Source organism: Conger conger, chromosome 8 (assembly GCF_963514075.1).
Source record: "Conger conger chromosome 8, fConCon1.1, whole genome shotgun sequence".
Taxonomy (NCBI): Eukaryota; Metazoa; Chordata; class Actinopteri; order Anguilliformes; family Congridae; genus Conger; species Conger conger.
Genome location: NC_083767.1, coordinates 1,727,201 through 1,742,271, shown reverse-complemented (window position 1 = coordinate 1,742,271; position 15,071 = coordinate 1,727,201). Strand labels below are relative to the sequence as shown.

Genomic DNA, 15,071 nt, shown 5'->3' with positions numbered 1-15,071 from the left:
TCTCAACGTTGATGCCGTGAAATGAGTGATACTGAGGAGCTGAACCGGAGCTGAACCGGAGCTGAACCGGAGCTGAACCGGGGCTGAACCGGGGCTGAACCGGAGCTGAACCGGAGCTGAACCGGGGCTGAACCGGGGCTGAACCGGAGCTGAACCGGGGCTGAACCGGAGCTGAACCGGAGCTGAACCGGAGCTGAACCGGAGCTGAACCGGGGCTGAACCGGAGCTGGGCCGACTGGCCAGCTTAAACCCATCCACTGAAATCGGAGTAACTCTGTATAACCTTATTGTGTCTGTGCTGTAACCTTCTAAATCGGGTGTTTATATCTATAGTTTTGTTCCACGTTTTGTTAATGTGAGAGGTCAGAGGACAGGAAGATGACAGTAATGCAAATAACCACACATTGCAACAGTGGTCTAAAAAATAAGTTTGACCGATACTGAAGAACTTGTGTATTTTGGTTAATGACACCTAGGTATCTGCAGTATAAAATACACTGCTCAAAAAAAATTAAGGGAACACTTAATCATCACAGTGTAACACCAAGTCAGTTAAACTTCAGGGATATCAATCTGTCCATTTAGGAAGCACAAGTTATTGTGAATCAATTTCACCTGCTTTGGTGCAAATGAAAGTGACAACAGGTGCAAGAGCAAGACAAGACAACCCCCAAAATGGTAATGGTTTTGCATGTGGTGGCCACAGACAATTGCTCTCGCCTTATCCTTCCTGACTGATTCTTCTCTAGTTTTGTGTTCTGCTTGTCACTACTGGTAGCATGAGGCGGTACCTACAGCCCAATCAGGTTGTACAGATATTCCAGCTCCTCCAGGATGGCATATCCATACGTGCGGTCGCAAGAAGGTTTTCTGTGTCTCCCAGCACAGTCTCAAGAGCATGGAGGAGATACCAGGAGACCGGTCATTACACAAGGAGAGCTGGACTGGGACATAGAAGGGCATCAACCCAGCAGCAGGACCGGTATCTGCTCCTTTGTGCGAGAAGGAACAGGAGGAGCCCTACAAAATGACCTCCAGCAGGCTACTGGTGTGCATGTTTCTGACCAAACTGTCAGGAACAGACTCGGCATGAGGGCCCGACGTCCTCTAGTGGGACCTGTGCTCACAGCCCAGCACCGTGCAGCTCGATTGGCATTCGCGAGAGACCACCAGAATAGGCAGGTCTGGCATTGGTGCCCTGTTCTCTTCACAGGTGAGAGCAGGTTCACATGAAGCGCATGTGACAGGTGTGAAAGAGTCTGGAGACGCCATGGTGAACGTTATGCTGCCTGTAACATCATCCAGCATGAGCGGTTTGGCGATGGGTCAGTGATGGTCTGGGGAGGCATATCCTTGGAGGGTCGCACAGACCTCCATGTCATAGCCAACGGTACCCTGGGCTCTTCTGTCTCACAGTAAAAGCGTGTTCCAGTTTTGCAGAAAGCCAAACCAAAGTGAGAAAAGATGCTAAATATAACCCGTATTACAGCATAACTCAGTGAACACTGCAGTCAAGTGGGGCAGGGCTGATAGGAGTGTGATGAATAGATGCAGGGAATGTTGGTCAGTTCAGTTTATTTGTATTTTTATAGGGCTTTACAGAGTAGCAGAAGTCAGTGCTCATGTAAAGCATTAATCAGCATTAATCAATCTGCCAACAGGAAGCTCTATTGGACTACTGTGACGGAGAAGGGTATTTTTATACAGGTCCTTCTACAGACCCTCTACACCTCTCAAGGCTCATTAGCGTAAACTTGTCTGTTAAACACACCTGTGATCCATGAGATTTCACAGCATAATTAGCCAATTCTTGGACCCGTTAAAATTTGTGCTGTCCCAGGCAGAATACGCAGTTCATCCAGCCAAACAAAGAAACCAGGTGAACTTACATGCTCGTAATTAACTGCCGTACACTAACATTATAACACTTCTGTGAGGTGATAAACTTCACATTTTAAGCAATGAATTTAATTCATGGTTTCACAGCAGAAATCAACTCTGGCCCTCAAGTCCAAATCCAGTCCTTGTTTTCTTTTCTTCTGGGTACTGATGCATCACTCAGGTAACCCAGTGGTTCTCGGCCTTTGAGGACCGTGATTTGGCGACCGGACTCAGTGTAACATGATGAAACATTCCTATGACCAGCTAACTTATGACTCATTCTCTCCTGTATATTAAGACACCCGCACTGAAGCTTCTCCCACAAGCTGCCCCAGCACTGCTTCAAACCCTCATTTCCCTCATGATCTGAAGTCAGGTGACTCCAGTCCTGGAGTGCCACAGACATCCCTGGATTTTGCTCCAGCCAAGCTATACACTTTAATTATCCAGTTAAAAACACACTAATGACCATTTAAGTCTTAAGTATTTGGCTTTATTATTGGACAGCTGCACTCAGTACTCTCATCATAGACCAACTCCAAACGTAGGGTCTGACAATGAACCCTGGAGGATTAATCAGGGAGAAGCGGACCCTCAACCCTTGGAGCCGGGTTTGAGGGAGGTGAAGGGTTTGGAGTTGCGCAGCGAGCAGCAGATGTCCTGCAGGAAGGAGACGATGTGGGAGTCCTTCTCCGACTTGCGGGAGTCGAAGATGGTGATGATGGTGAAGTGGGGCTCAGGCCGGCTCAGGTAGTACGTGCTCTGCACCTTGTCGTCGTAGAAGTGCACCACCTTGTCCAGCGAGTTGAGGTCGGCCGCACGGTCGCTCATGATCATGATAACGTTGGGCCAGTGCGTGAGTGGCCGGTCGCTAGGCAACGACACCACGGCAGGGAACTGATCTACACCCTGGGGGGGGGAGGGAGGGGGGTTAGGGCTCAGTGTCAGATTTTGGTCTCCGCAGGACGTGCGGAGCTCTCTGGCACAGGCCTGAGTCTCTCACACTGCAGAAACGGCATGCTGCGCCTGACTGACAACTACTGCTGAGCCAATATGACTCATTCAATTATATCAGTGTCAGTTTGGATATTTCCACTGCAGAATTGCACCTGAATCAGGAGTGACAGAGAAGGCTCTTGCATGAGGAATTATAAAAATCTCTCTTCAACCGAAGGACAAATTAAATAATGTAATTTACTGACATTCTGGGTCACAAACATAATTGAATTGAATCTGACTGAGGTGAGCCAGGCGCGGTGACCGTGCTTGCCGGTCGTACCTTGGGGGCCTCACGGTAGGAGTGCGGGTGGTGGTACCCGTGCCCCTGGAAGCTCTCGGAGCCGCGGTTGTCGAAGATGAGCGACACGTTGAGGGCGTCGTGCTTGCGGATGAAGGCGGAGATCCGGCCCAGGTAGTCGGGAGAGGTCTTGGCGGTGAGCGCCTTCATGTCGGACAGAGAGCTCTGGCGCAGCAGCGCCTCGTGGAAGTACAGGCTGAACTTGGCCAGCAGCGAGGCCAGCAGCCGCCGCAGCCACAGGAACAGGTGGGGGGGCTGCACCGCGCGCTGCACCTGCCCCCCCCACAGGTGCTTACGGGTCTCGCGCTGCCTCTCGAACCCCAGGCCCCAGCTCTGCAGCTTGGACTGCGCGGCGTGCAGGTTCAGCAGCGACGGCAGGAACTGCCACTCGGAGATCTGAGCCTGACTGCGCAGCAGCTGCGTCAGCACGTCCAGCTCCACCTGGAAGCTGCTCTCCAGCCCGCTGAGGATGGGGTGGTGGAACCTGGGGGGGGGGGGGAAATCTCACACAACCTGGGGGACCCCAAATCTCACACAAACACAACAGTTTAAACCCGTGGGCTACTACAGCCGCCCTGCCGTTCACTCACTCACCGGGAGCTGTACTTGTGCGCCACGGACTCCAGCGCGCTCACCAGCTCCTCGGAGCTGACGGCCTTCTGCCCGCCCAGCGAGTGCATCTTCTCGTAGAAGTCGGCCACCTCCATGCGCGCCTGGATGAAGTGGCACAGCTGCTCAGCCAGATGAGACAGCAGGTCCTCCAGGTAGGGTGCAGTGCCGCCAGCCGCATTACGGCCTGTGGTCACCACCTTCTTCAGCTCGTTGTACAGAGAGGTGTACAGGGTCCGGATCGAGTCCTTCCGACTGAAAAACGACTGGCCGCCTGCAGGGGAGGGGCAAACAAGCATCAGCCAATCAATGACCAATACATGACTCGACCTAAATCTGTTGACCAATCGATTACTAATATAACACTGAACTTTAGTAAATACCCAACTGTATTAATTGACATCTTAGTTGGATAGTAAGTTGGATAACGTCTTCGTGGCTGTGCAACTTAACTTGATTGTCTATGGGGAATATGCCCCTGGCCTACCAATTTTTTGCCCCAAGAAAGTCATGTTGTGGTAGGCTTTCTCTGCAGCGGCGAGATGAGCGAGGGCGGCCAGGAGAGCGGCCCATATCGCCCCTGCGCTCTTGCTGTTGTCCTTCTCTTTCTCCACGTAGTCCTTCGCCCTGTCGAAGGAGAATATCCCCAGCTGCGTGAAGTAGCTTTCCAGAATCGCCCTCTCCTTCGGCACTGGACGCAGCTCTTCGTCACGCGTCGCCTCCGTCATCATCAACCATAAAGATAACCTTTATCAGTCTATTGGATGTGCAACTAAAATGCGTAACTGGCTGTCTGAACAACAGTCACCTGCACACCACCTCATTAATAGGGCTTCCTAACCGGTTTGCTAAGGCTCTTACTGTTTAAAACGTCTTATTCAGTACCCGTGATAGCCATAGACGAACTAACGTTAGCTAGTTAGCTAGCTATCAAGCCAGCAACGGTATCTTTAGCCACTTAAACAAGATAACACTTGAATTGAATTTCTTGGCACAAAATATATTTCATGTCGCTACCGTTTGGTAAATACTTGCACTGAGCATCTTCAAACGAGTATAGCCTAGCTGTTAGCTCATTGCGCTAGTACTGAGGATCTCCAGACTGGGTTTCCTTCCTTGACAACAGTAGGGAATCACAGACTGGACAAAAATGTTAGCGCAATTCCTGTAACGCTAACCAGCATATTTCAGAAAGTCTTGCAGCGTCACCGTGTGGTATTTTTGAATTGTTGCCGTTACAAAGCAAGTGAACCCAGCCTTAAAATGCACCCACGGCTTTTTTTTGGGTTACTTACCTCGCCTTCAGACGTGTATTTTTCATTCAGTTTTACCATAGCTATACTGTGCATTCTGAAAACGACAATTATGAGTCAGGATTGTGCTCTTCTCTTGCGGGGGATTAAATAGGCTGGACAGGTATTAGCGAGTTATGTTACGATGGCTTTAAAAAAACGTGATTTTACTGAACTGTATGTAGACTTCCATTTTAAAATAGTTCATGCAAATTAAGGACGGAAACGACTGCACGCGCTGCAGACAGCAGAGGTTGAACTGCCGCACTACATTGTTTCTGTTTACTTTCCTCTGAAATAAGCGACACATTTCCGGTATCTACGCCAGGGCTGCCCAACCCTATTCCCGGTAAAGCCACCGACCCGTAGGTTTTCATTTCCACACCAATTCGCCACACCTGATTCTAATAATTAGCTGCTCACCCAACCGAAATAGCGTAGCCTGCTTGTTTACTATTGAGTATATAACATGTACGGTATCAAATAATAGGCGAGTTAGCGGTTTCGGACATGATCAGACTGACTCTGTATGGCTCGAGTATTGGATTTTACAGTATTATTTCAGGTTAAATGTACTTTTATTAGTAATACTTTTTTTTTGTTAATTGATATATATGTATATGTATAAATTTTGATGAACACACTCTCTGATTAATTTATTTCAGGCTGAAGTTACTTTTAATAAGACAGCATTTGTTATTTTCAACAATTTATTGTAAGCATAAATTCGTTCTTAATGAGAGAGGTCAGAGGAGAAAGGCCAGTTGACAGGAAGGTGACAATAACTCAAATAACCACGCATTACAACAGTGGTGTACAGAAGAGCATCTCTGAACATACAACGCGCCAAAGTGGATTGGCTATAGCAGCAGAATATTTAATAAGTCTAAAAAAATAAGTGAAATAAAGTGCTCACTGAGTGTATATTTTGGCCAGGGACGACACTGATCTCAGATAAGATTATCAGCACTTTCCACACAAGCAGTGCCTGTGTTGCGCGTTTCTCATTACTGCGAACAGTGCCTGACGTAGAAATGTGTTGCCACATTTTGCTTGCATGGACATATGCTCAGAATGTAAACAGAATCGATTGGCTATTCCTCATGGTAACAAAAAAAAAATTGGTGACATCGCATCGTTTCGGTTTCCTTTCCTCCGAAACCTCCGAGTCTAATAATAAAATCTGACAGAATGGAAACTAGTCAGTGTGTAGCTAGTACCTGCTTCGTTCACTATGGGTGACATGTCGGACCTCGTCTCTCACTTCATTACGAAGAACCTCTGTAAAAACCAGGGATGTTTAGACTATGGACAGTTGTGTCAGATGATAAGCCCGATATGCAAAGATCCGGACGAGATGCTCTTCGGTGTCCTTACTGAAAAGAATAGGTTTGTAATCGTTGATGGCAAAGGGAAGACAGGTTGTTCCGTTCGTCCGGACAGCGTCGTTGTCGCTAAGACTTCGCTGCGTGTTTGCCAAAGTCTCCCAGGAAACTGTCATCGGAACTGCGGAAATCTGCACCTGTGCAGGTATTTTGTGTGTGGTGACTGCAGGTACAGGTGAGTGGATAATATGCGTTAAATCTGGAACTTTGTGAAGTGAATTTAGGCTACTGATATCACATTCACACTAATTTCACAATAAAGTCTAGCAGCCTAAAAGTATTAGCATTGCATTTTGAAATATATACTTTTTTAGAAATATATTTTACATACATTGTAAATGCATTAGGCATATTGAACATATGAAACGGCCAATTGTTAAACATTTTGACAAGATGAAATACATCTTAAAATGTATGTGAAATGTATTTTTTCTCAAAAGAGCTGCTGGTTAAACAACAGGCACTTGTCCTATTATGTCAGCATGTGTGTTTATGCAGGCTAAAGGGGAACAAGAATTTCTTGGTTTTTCTGGTTAGAACCTCTCATCCAAAGCCAAATGAAAATGCATGGCATGACCCACCCACGCTGCGCCTGCCTGCCAGTCATGACCCTGCTTTCCTTCTGTGTTTAATTACTTTGGACAGGGACACGTTACGATGTATGTACAATGAACAGTTTTTCTGCAATCTCTGCATTTGTTTCTGCTTTCTCTGTAGTTTTTTTTATTTATTTCTGTTGTAAGTGTTTGGTGGTTTAGTTATTAGCTTCATAACACACAAACTGACAGTATAATGACAGTTTAATTTCTCTCCTTAGAAATAAATGTAGGAACTGTCATGAACTGGACACTGAGCATAACGCGGCGGTTCTGATGAGGCTGGGCCTACAGAACCTGGAGCCATCCGAGCTGCTCCTCCTGCTGCTGCAGAACGACCCCTATCTGCTGCCAGAGGTGATGCAGCACCTCCCAATCTGAGCTGTCCTCATTCTCCCAACACAAATCACAGCAGCTAAAACTCTCCAGTGTAGGGTTCTCCAACTACTTTGATGGATACATTTCAAACATTTTCACTAAAGTTCTCCTAATAAAACCTGGAATCATTCTTTTTATTTCAGTCCATGTTCCAGTTTTATAAGGGTTCCAGGTTTTACTCAGCAGTAACCTTGCTTGGTGAAATACACAGACATGGACACTAATAGAAGTGTTTTTCTGCGGCTGCAGGTGTGCGTGCACTACAACAGGGCCGATGGGCTGCACGGGGCCTGCCAGTTCAAGGGTGAATGCACCAACCTGCACATCTGCAGGGACTTCCTGCTGGGTGCCTGTCGGGCTGACGGCTGCCTGCGAGTCCACAAGTTTGACCCCAAAGCCATGAAAATCCTGAGTGGTAGAGGAGTCAGTCCAGAGAACAGAAGCTTCCTGTTCAGGATCTACAGGAACCGCTACCTGATCTCCAGCAGCATGGAGACACCACAGAGTAAGACCATCCTGCTGTCTCAGAGAGCCCACAGCATGCAAAACAATTCCAACTGGGAATTTTCCTGAAACATGTTGTTGTTTGATTCACTCAGTGGAAATCAGTTGTGATTCTCAGTGCTGCAGTAAAGTTGAAAAATTAAGTTTTATTTTCCGCTGATAATTCTCTGTTCTCCCCCCCCCCCCATGGTGGCTGTAGAGCTGTCCCGCCGGCTGTCAAAGAAGACCAGGACCAGGAGAGACGCAGACCGAAACTCAATCTGCCTCTTCTTCATTCGCAGCGAGTGTACCTACGATGGTAGCAGCCCTGCTTAATCTCCCTTAAGTTTTTTACAGGCAGAGAAAGTGAGGATTGTATGATGCAGAAACTGACACATTGGTCAAGGCTATGTAGAAGAAGCATGCATTGGGTTATGTAGAAGAAGCATGCATTGGGTTATGTAGAAGAAGCATGCATTGGGTTATGTAGAAGAAGCATGCATTGGGTTATGTAGAAGAAGCATGCATTGGATTATGTAGAAGCAAACAGGGCCTGGGTGCCTGCTTCAGCTGGCTGAACTGTAAGAGAAAGAGACACTGCTGCTCAGAGACACTCAGTGAAAGCAGTCAGAGCAGTGGCCTGTGCCCTAGGCAGCTTGACATGTCCTAGATTTGTGTCCCGCTCCTGTGTGCGGTCTGGCACAGAACTCCCAGCCATGTTTACCTCCTGTGCCATTTCTGTTTTCCTCCAGAGAAGTGTAACAACATCCACTTCCATCTGCCGTACAAATGGCAGGTGTTGATCCAGGAGGGCTCTACCTGGACAGACCTTCCCAACAATGAGGATATTGAGAAGGCTTACTGCAACCCCGAAAATAACACCAGGTGTGTATTTGACCATTCACAATGGGGCTATCAAAACAATGAAAGCATTTTTTGTACCAGATCCTTTAGTTATTTATGACATTTGGACTATGATGTGAAAGAACTGGATGTTACTAGTTCGGTTTAATACTTGTTTTTTCTGCATGTTATGATGTGTCTTCAGCCTGGACCAGCTTCCTGTGAACTTCTGCACCATGATGTGTGGCTCAGCAAAAGTCCGACGCTTGTCCACGGTTTCCTCGGTAACCAAACCTGCAGACTTCATCCTCACCACCAATTGGCTGTGGTACTGGAGGACTGACCAAGGACAGTGGATCCAGTACCAACATGAGGTCAAACCAAATGCTGCAGTTATATATCATAATTATATATTATAAACACTTGTTTGGGAAAAATGCCCTTTTTAACATTTCACAGGTGAGCAGAGTTTGATGAAGTCCCATTAAAAACAATTTATTTGCCAATAAATAATAGAAAGTGAGAAAGCTTACTGGCTTTCTGATTTTAATCAGACATAGTAAGACTTTTTTTTCTGAATACCCCTTGTTGACCTTGCTGTAAGACCAGAATGTGCTTCTCAGAGAAGCAGAGACATTAAGGTCAAAGGCTGTCTGTCTGCTGGGAGAGAGACAGAGAAAGACTTATAGTAAGCACTTAATTCAGAAACTAATAGGAATGAGGATTAAAAATAATTTTAATTTTTAATCACATGATTGTCTTCATGCTAACACACATTGTCAATTAAGAATCAGTTAAGAAAATTACCCTTACACACTCAACCAAAAAGATTAATTTTGTTCTTTTAAAATGGTCTCAATTTTAAAGGGTTAAAGTACAAGTCCACATGTATGGTCAACACAGAGCTTCCCAGAATCACTGTTGAATCAGAACCCACTGATAGTTCCTGATACCTGCTAATTATACTTGCTGTGGGTATATAGGGGACATATTGAAATGTAAATGTGTGAAAAATGATGATAAAATTACATCTATTTAATCTGGCATTCACAAAATCATTCCAAATAAACATTCCATGTTATTTGGCTGACACTTTTATCCGAAGTAACTTACAGTTGATTAGACTAAGCAAGAGACAATCCCCCCTGAAACAATGTGGGGTTAAGGGTCTTGTTCAAGGGCCCAACAGCTGTACAGATCTCATCATGGCTACCTTGCAGGTCGCAGTCATGTACCTTAACCACTACGCTATAGTCATGTACCTTAACCACTACACAGTGTTGCGTAGATGCTGCTCAGATTGGAGTCAGTGTTGCATAGATGCTCAGAGGTTTGATCTGTTGTCTCTGTAGGCCAATGGAGGGACATGTTCCATCACTTCTAAAAAACTGGAAGTTGCTTTTCAAGACGACATTGACGGGGATATTCTGCTCAGCAAGGGGGGTCAGCGTTATGTGCTCAGTTTTAAAGGTATGGATGCTGCCTCTTCCAGTCTTCCTGGAGGTCTGTCGGTTTTCAGTGTCCTTCGTTCTGGGGAAAGCTGACATCTCTTCCATTTACCCTGTTCCAGGAATGTATGAGGTGAGCATCGAGCTCCAAACAAGACAAGAGGTTCGTAGGAGGCCCTGCTTCCTCTCTGCGCTCCAGGTGAAGAAAACTTTGGAGAGGTACGTCATCTTTATATTCCTTCATTTCACAGCCTGTTACTCCAGTATTATGGCTCTACTGGGGCACTGCTTCCACTGTGGAGGTGCTATACCACACTGCTTCCACTGTGGAGGTGCTATACCACACTGCTGCCACTGTGGAGGTGCTATACCACACTGCTGCCACTGTGGAGGTGCTATACCACACTGCTTCCTCTGTGGAGGTGCTATACCACACTGCTTCCACTGTGGATGTGCTAGACCGCACTGCTTCCACTGTGGAGGTGCTATACCACACTGCTGCCACTGTGGAGGTGCTATACCACACTGCTGCCACTGTAGAAGTGCTATACCGCACTGCTTCCACTGTGGAGGTGCTATACCACACTGCTGCCACTGTGGAGGTGCTATACCACACTGCTGCCACTGTAGAGGTGCTATACCACACTGCTGCCACTGTGGACGTGCTGTGTTTGTGCAGGGTGGGTGTGGTGCAGTAGTCCCTTCCACCATTAATGGTGATTTCCCGCCGAGAACATCGCTATGATGACCCGGGCGTGCAGGTTCTTCCTGTACAACATCCGGAGAATCCGACCCTTTCTCACAACCTACTCCACTCCTGTTCAGCAACCTCCACTGGCTGCCTGCTCGCATCAAATTTAAAACTTTGGTGCTCGTATACCAGGCAGTTAAGGGATCAGCCCCTGTATATATTCAATCACTTATCAAGACCTATACACCAGCAAGACCCCTCCGTTCTGCCACTTTGTGCCGTCTGGCGCCTCCCCCTCGCCACACCTGCACTTCACGCTTACGACTGTTGTCTGTCCTGGTCCCACGGTGGTGGAATGACCTCCAGGTGGATGTCAGAACGACAGAGTCTCTGACCTCTTTCAAGCGCAGACTGAAGACTCATCTCTTCAGGCTACACCTTTCCCTCCCTAACTCACCACCATGATTAGCCTTATATATGCCATAGACTGTAATGGCACTTATGTATAGATTGTATAGATATTGTTACTTGTATAGATATTCTTGTTTTTTTTTTTTTTTGTTTTTTTGTATTAGCTATTATATTGTTGTACTCAGGGTATTCTAGCTGCCAACTGTGGTATGCTAGTTTGGAAGTTGATTGTATTCTTCAAGGGTTCTGATTATCTGTATGTTTACACTGGGACTTGGAACTGTACTGTCCTCTCAGGTCCTCTTCGCACTTGTACTTGTGTTTGATCTGCACTTCGTTGTAAGTTCCTCTGTGTGTTGTGTCCCTGACAGAGAGACTGAAGAGGCCTCCAGCTGCTCTACTGTTTGACCGGGAATCTGCCTGACTCTAAAACAAGATTCTCTTTGCAAGGTAGGGCTGCACACCACAGCTAGGCTCACCTCCATTTCAGCCTAACCCTAACCCCATCACTTCAGCCCAGTCACTTCAGGAAATCAATGAGTATCCAGCTATTACATTACTTTTAAAATCCGTAAAGAACTTTACTGATATCGTTCAGTTCACAAATCCACTTCCTCTACCACACCGCAATATAGTGCTCATTTTGCTTTTCTACTCCCTACATCTGTAAATGTTCTCTTCTATTTTCTTTTTGTGCTGTTACTGTGTTCACTGTAGTGATTGGTGCACTTTGCTGGGATTCATGTGCCTTTTTATTTTCAGCTGAGTTCTGTGGATTGAAGGCTGCCCCAGGATTCCGGCAGCATGTTCTCAGCCTCGGCCTGTGGCTCTGGGAAGGGCTCTGAAACCTCCTCCCTAACCCTAACCCTCGGCTATGTGACACTGAAACCTCCTCCCTAACCCTAACCCTCGGCTATGTGACACTGAAACCTCCTCCCTAACCCTAACCCTCGGCTATGTGACACTGAAACCTCCTCCCTAACCCTAACCCTCGGCTATGTGACACTGAAACCTCCTCCCTAACCCTAACCCTCGGCTATGTGACACTGAAACCTCCTCCCTAACCCTAACCCTCGGCTATGTGACACTGAAACCTCCTCCCTAACCCTAACCCTCGGCTATGTGACACTGAAACCTCCTCCCTAACCCTAACCCTCGGCTATGTGACACTGAAACCTCCTCCCTAACCCTAACCCTCGGCTATGTGACACTGAAACCTCCTCCCTAACCCTAACCCTCGGCTATGTGACACTGAAACCTCCTCCCTAACCCTAACCCTCGGCTATGTGACACTGAAACCTCCTCCCTAACCCTCGGCTATGTGACACTGAAACCTCCTCCCTAACCCTAACCCTCGGCTATGTGACACTGAAACCTCCTCCCTAACCCTAACCCTCGGCTATGTGACACTGAAACCTCCTCCCTAACCCTAACCCTCGGCTATGTGACACTGAAACCTCCTCCCTAACCCTAACCCTCGGCTATGTGACACTGAAACCTCCTCCCTAACCCTAACCCTCGGCTATGTGACACTGAAACCTCCTTTTATGCTTATCTTTGTCACCAGGCTCCAGCTGATTACTATCAGTAATGTTTTCATGTTGTTGGGCCATAGGGGATGCACTTTATTAAATCACGATTTCCTTGTGTGAGTATCTTATACACTGACACGAAACTTAATACTACTTATCTTTATACACTTGTAATGATTTAATATAATTTTGAAGAAAAAAATATGTAACTTTTTTATTTATCAATCAACAATCTAAATGAATAGATGTAATTTTTTGAATGAATTAATAATCTTGCACTTTCTCTAAACACAGTACTTGGGTACTTTACGTTTTATTCCCTGCCTGGTTTTGTTGTTTAATATTTAATTATGATTTTTTTTTCCTTGTATGTACAGCATTATAGGCCTACTTTATTAGAAAACAAATTGTGACATTGCTAACATTTTTTACAAAAAATCTGGAAATGTAGTTTCCTTTTTCTCGCATTAAGGGCAGGTAGCAGCAACTTTAGTTATGAAAGTATGAGAAGGTAATCATTTTTATCAGTATAGTCATTCGTGTTGGCTGTTTTCCACATTATGTGAATTAATAAAATTTGCTGTTGTATTAGCATTTGTTTCCATATTGCCATACCTCGTATTTCTTTGTATTCATTTACTGACTCAATAAACGGATTATTTCGTTCTGTTGCACGCACTTCGTCATCTGATAGCTGCAGCATGAATCACGAGCTGTGCTTACGAGTGTTTTTAACTTAAGTTTCGTTTTTCTGTAAAGGCATTCATGGAATGTGCATGCGAATCTTTAAGACAGGACGTACAGATTCTGAATTATGTGACAGGCCTTGGTTTGTTGTCTTCCCTGCTGTGAAATCCAACTATGACCAGTTTGAAATTACCAGCTGTTTCACAACCTTGCTGGAGCTGTTTTTTTTAATAGGGTTCATCGTCGTATAGCTTACATATCTATGGGGTACATGACACTAATGACGACTATTAAGACCACGGAATAAGATGTGAATGTAAATTTAAGTTTCATTTTTCTTTTTTTGTTGTTATTATTTATGTTTTACTTCACCGGCAAACCCACGGCTATGGGCGTGGATTAGTGACAAGAAGTAAAATCACTTTGTCGTCAGCAGTCAGTGGCCGTCGCCTGGCAGGATGTGTTCTTCGGCTGCCATCTGGCGGTTTGCAGTGTAACCCCAATGTTCCTGCCCCTAACAAGGCACTCGCTGGCAAGGAAACGCCGGAAAAATGTCGTACGCCCGTGTAATTCATTATGCCACTAGTATTTTATGTTGCAATAAAGGGTCGATGGATTTTTTGCAACTTCACAGAAAGGTTTTCCAGCGTTTTGAGATCACCGAGGACGATTTCTGGTACATAGTGAGAAAATGTCCACGGTTTGCCGTAGCGAAAAACACAAGCGACAGGACCTCTGAAGAGTGGAGTTCGGACTACATGATTGTTGCAAAAACATCCCTTCGGATCTGCAAGAACTACACGAAATACGAATGCTCCGACTGCCAGGAGCTCCATCTGTGCAAATATTTTGTTTATGGAAACTGTAGATATGGGAAAGGAAGGTAAGACGCAAACGAAAGAAAAGTAGCCTACGCACCCAACCTGCCTGGCTAGCTAACTGGCTAACGCTGTTAGCTCATTATCTAGCCAGTCCAGTAATTTACGCCTTCTTCGCAGATATTATGGCACATTGTGTTTCTTAACAGAAAAGTGAAATTAGCTACATGTAATTAAAATTTACATGTAGGCTACGATGTATATAACATTTCAAGGAGAAGTATTGTTCATACACGCAAAGGGAAACTTGGCTTGCTGGAAAATGAGCATAATAATGTAGCTAACGTAACAGAAGGCTACGCCAGAGGCAGAGCTAGCCAGCTAACGCTAACTGTTAAATCCCATTGTCTGGTCGCGGGCTTGGGAGATCAATAGTCATAACTGAGCATTGTCGTTTACGTAACAACATAAATTGCGGTCTGTTAGTGAGTTGGCTACCCTTACATTCTGTTTAATTTCATAGATATGTCACCAGACTGGCTAGTTTATCCTCAGTAATGTGAATTTGCAGATGTATTTGCCTTAACGCTATCCAGCTAGAGCTAACATTAGCTGATATCCTGTGGAGTAGGCAACATAGCTTCGCCGGGTTGTAGCATCATACCTGGCTTACAGTGACTATAGATAGCGTATTTTGGAAGGAGTAAATCCCCTAGCTAG

The 15,071-nt window shown here is 45.8% G+C and overlaps 3 protein-coding genes across 5 annotated transcripts in view; 2 read left to right on the top strand and 1 right to left on the bottom strand.

Moving 5' to 3' along the window:
* Window positions 1–2,352: 2,352 nt before the first annotated feature.
* kics2 (KICSTOR subunit 2) lies at window positions 2,353–5,435 on the bottom strand. 2 transcript variants are annotated; one of them, XM_061251005.1, is made up of 5 exons: window positions 5,083–5,435; window positions 4,275–4,506; window positions 3,773–4,061; window positions 3,161–3,662; window positions 2,353–2,790 (listed from the first exon to the last, which is right to left on the bottom strand). In XM_061251005.1, the coding sequence occupies exons 1-5, from the start codon at window positions 5,134–5,136 to the stop codon at window positions 2,476–2,478; spliced, it is 1,392 nt and encodes a 463-aa protein (XP_061106989.1). In that variant the 5' UTR covers window positions 5,137–5,435; the 3' UTR covers window positions 2,353–2,475. The 2 variants fall into 2 exon arrangements, with proteins under 2 accessions (XP_061106989.1, XP_061106990.1); XM_061251006.1 differs by having other exon boundaries at window positions 4,275–4,414.
* On the top strand, window positions 5,391–12,526 carry LOC133134702 (protein mono-ADP-ribosyltransferase PARP12-like). Of its 2 annotated transcripts, none has more exons than XM_061251009.1 (10): window positions 5,391–6,639; window positions 7,282–7,417; window positions 7,688–7,943; window positions 8,142–8,240; window positions 8,674–8,806; window positions 8,970–9,048; window positions 10,117–10,234; window positions 10,335–10,431; window positions 11,686–11,764; window positions 12,077–12,526. In XM_061251009.1, exons 1-9 carry the CDS (start codon window positions 6,314–6,316, stop codon window positions 11,720–11,722), a joined length of 1,281 nt encoding a protein of 426 aa, XP_061106993.1. In that variant the 5' UTR covers window positions 5,391–6,313; the 3' UTR covers window positions 11,723–11,764; window positions 12,077–12,526. The 2 variants fall into 2 exon arrangements, with proteins under 2 accessions (XP_061106993.1, XP_061106992.1); XM_061251008.1 differs by having other exon boundaries at window positions 5,396–6,639; window positions 8,970–9,138.
* A 1,414-nt stretch (window positions 12,527–13,940) lies between these two features.
* LOC133135827 (protein mono-ADP-ribosyltransferase PARP12-like) overlaps window positions 13,941–15,071 on the top strand; it is a 9,972-nt gene continuing 8,841 nt past the window's right edge. Inside the window, exon 1 of the mRNA XM_061253117.1 lies at window positions 13,941–14,416. Coding sequence (XP_061109101.1) covers window positions 14,085–14,416 — 332 coding nt within the window. The 5' untranslated portion in view covers window positions 13,941–14,084. The remainder of the gene's footprint in view (window positions 14,417–15,071) is intronic.

Excerpts from the sequence above, each read along its gene's own strand:
- kics2 (XM_061251005.1), bottom strand. The coding sequence starts at position 5,136 with ATGCACAGTATAGCTATGGTAAAACTGAATGAAAAATACACGTCTGAA. Across the intron at positions 4,062-4,274 it reads TTTCTTGGGGCAAAAAATTG|GCGGCCAGTCGTTTTTCAGT; the intron begins GTAGGCCAGGGG and ends CCTCCCCTGCAG. Across the intron at positions 3,663-3,772 it reads GCGCACAAGTACAGCTCCCG|GTTCCACCACCCCATCCTCA; the intron begins GTGAGTGAGTGA and ends CCCCCCCCCCAG.
- LOC133134702 (XM_061251008.1), top strand. The coding sequence starts at position 6,314 with ATGGGTGACATGTCGGACCTCGTCTCTCACTTCATTACGAAGAACCTC. Across the intron at positions 6,640-7,281 it reads TGTGGTGACTGCAGGTACAG|AAATAAATGTAGGAACTGTC; the intron begins GTGAGTGGATAA and ends TTCTCTCCTTAG. Across the intron at positions 9,139-10,116 it reads GGATCCAGTACCAACATGAG|GCCAATGGAGGGACATGTTC; the intron begins GTCAAACCAAAT and ends TTGTCTCTGTAG.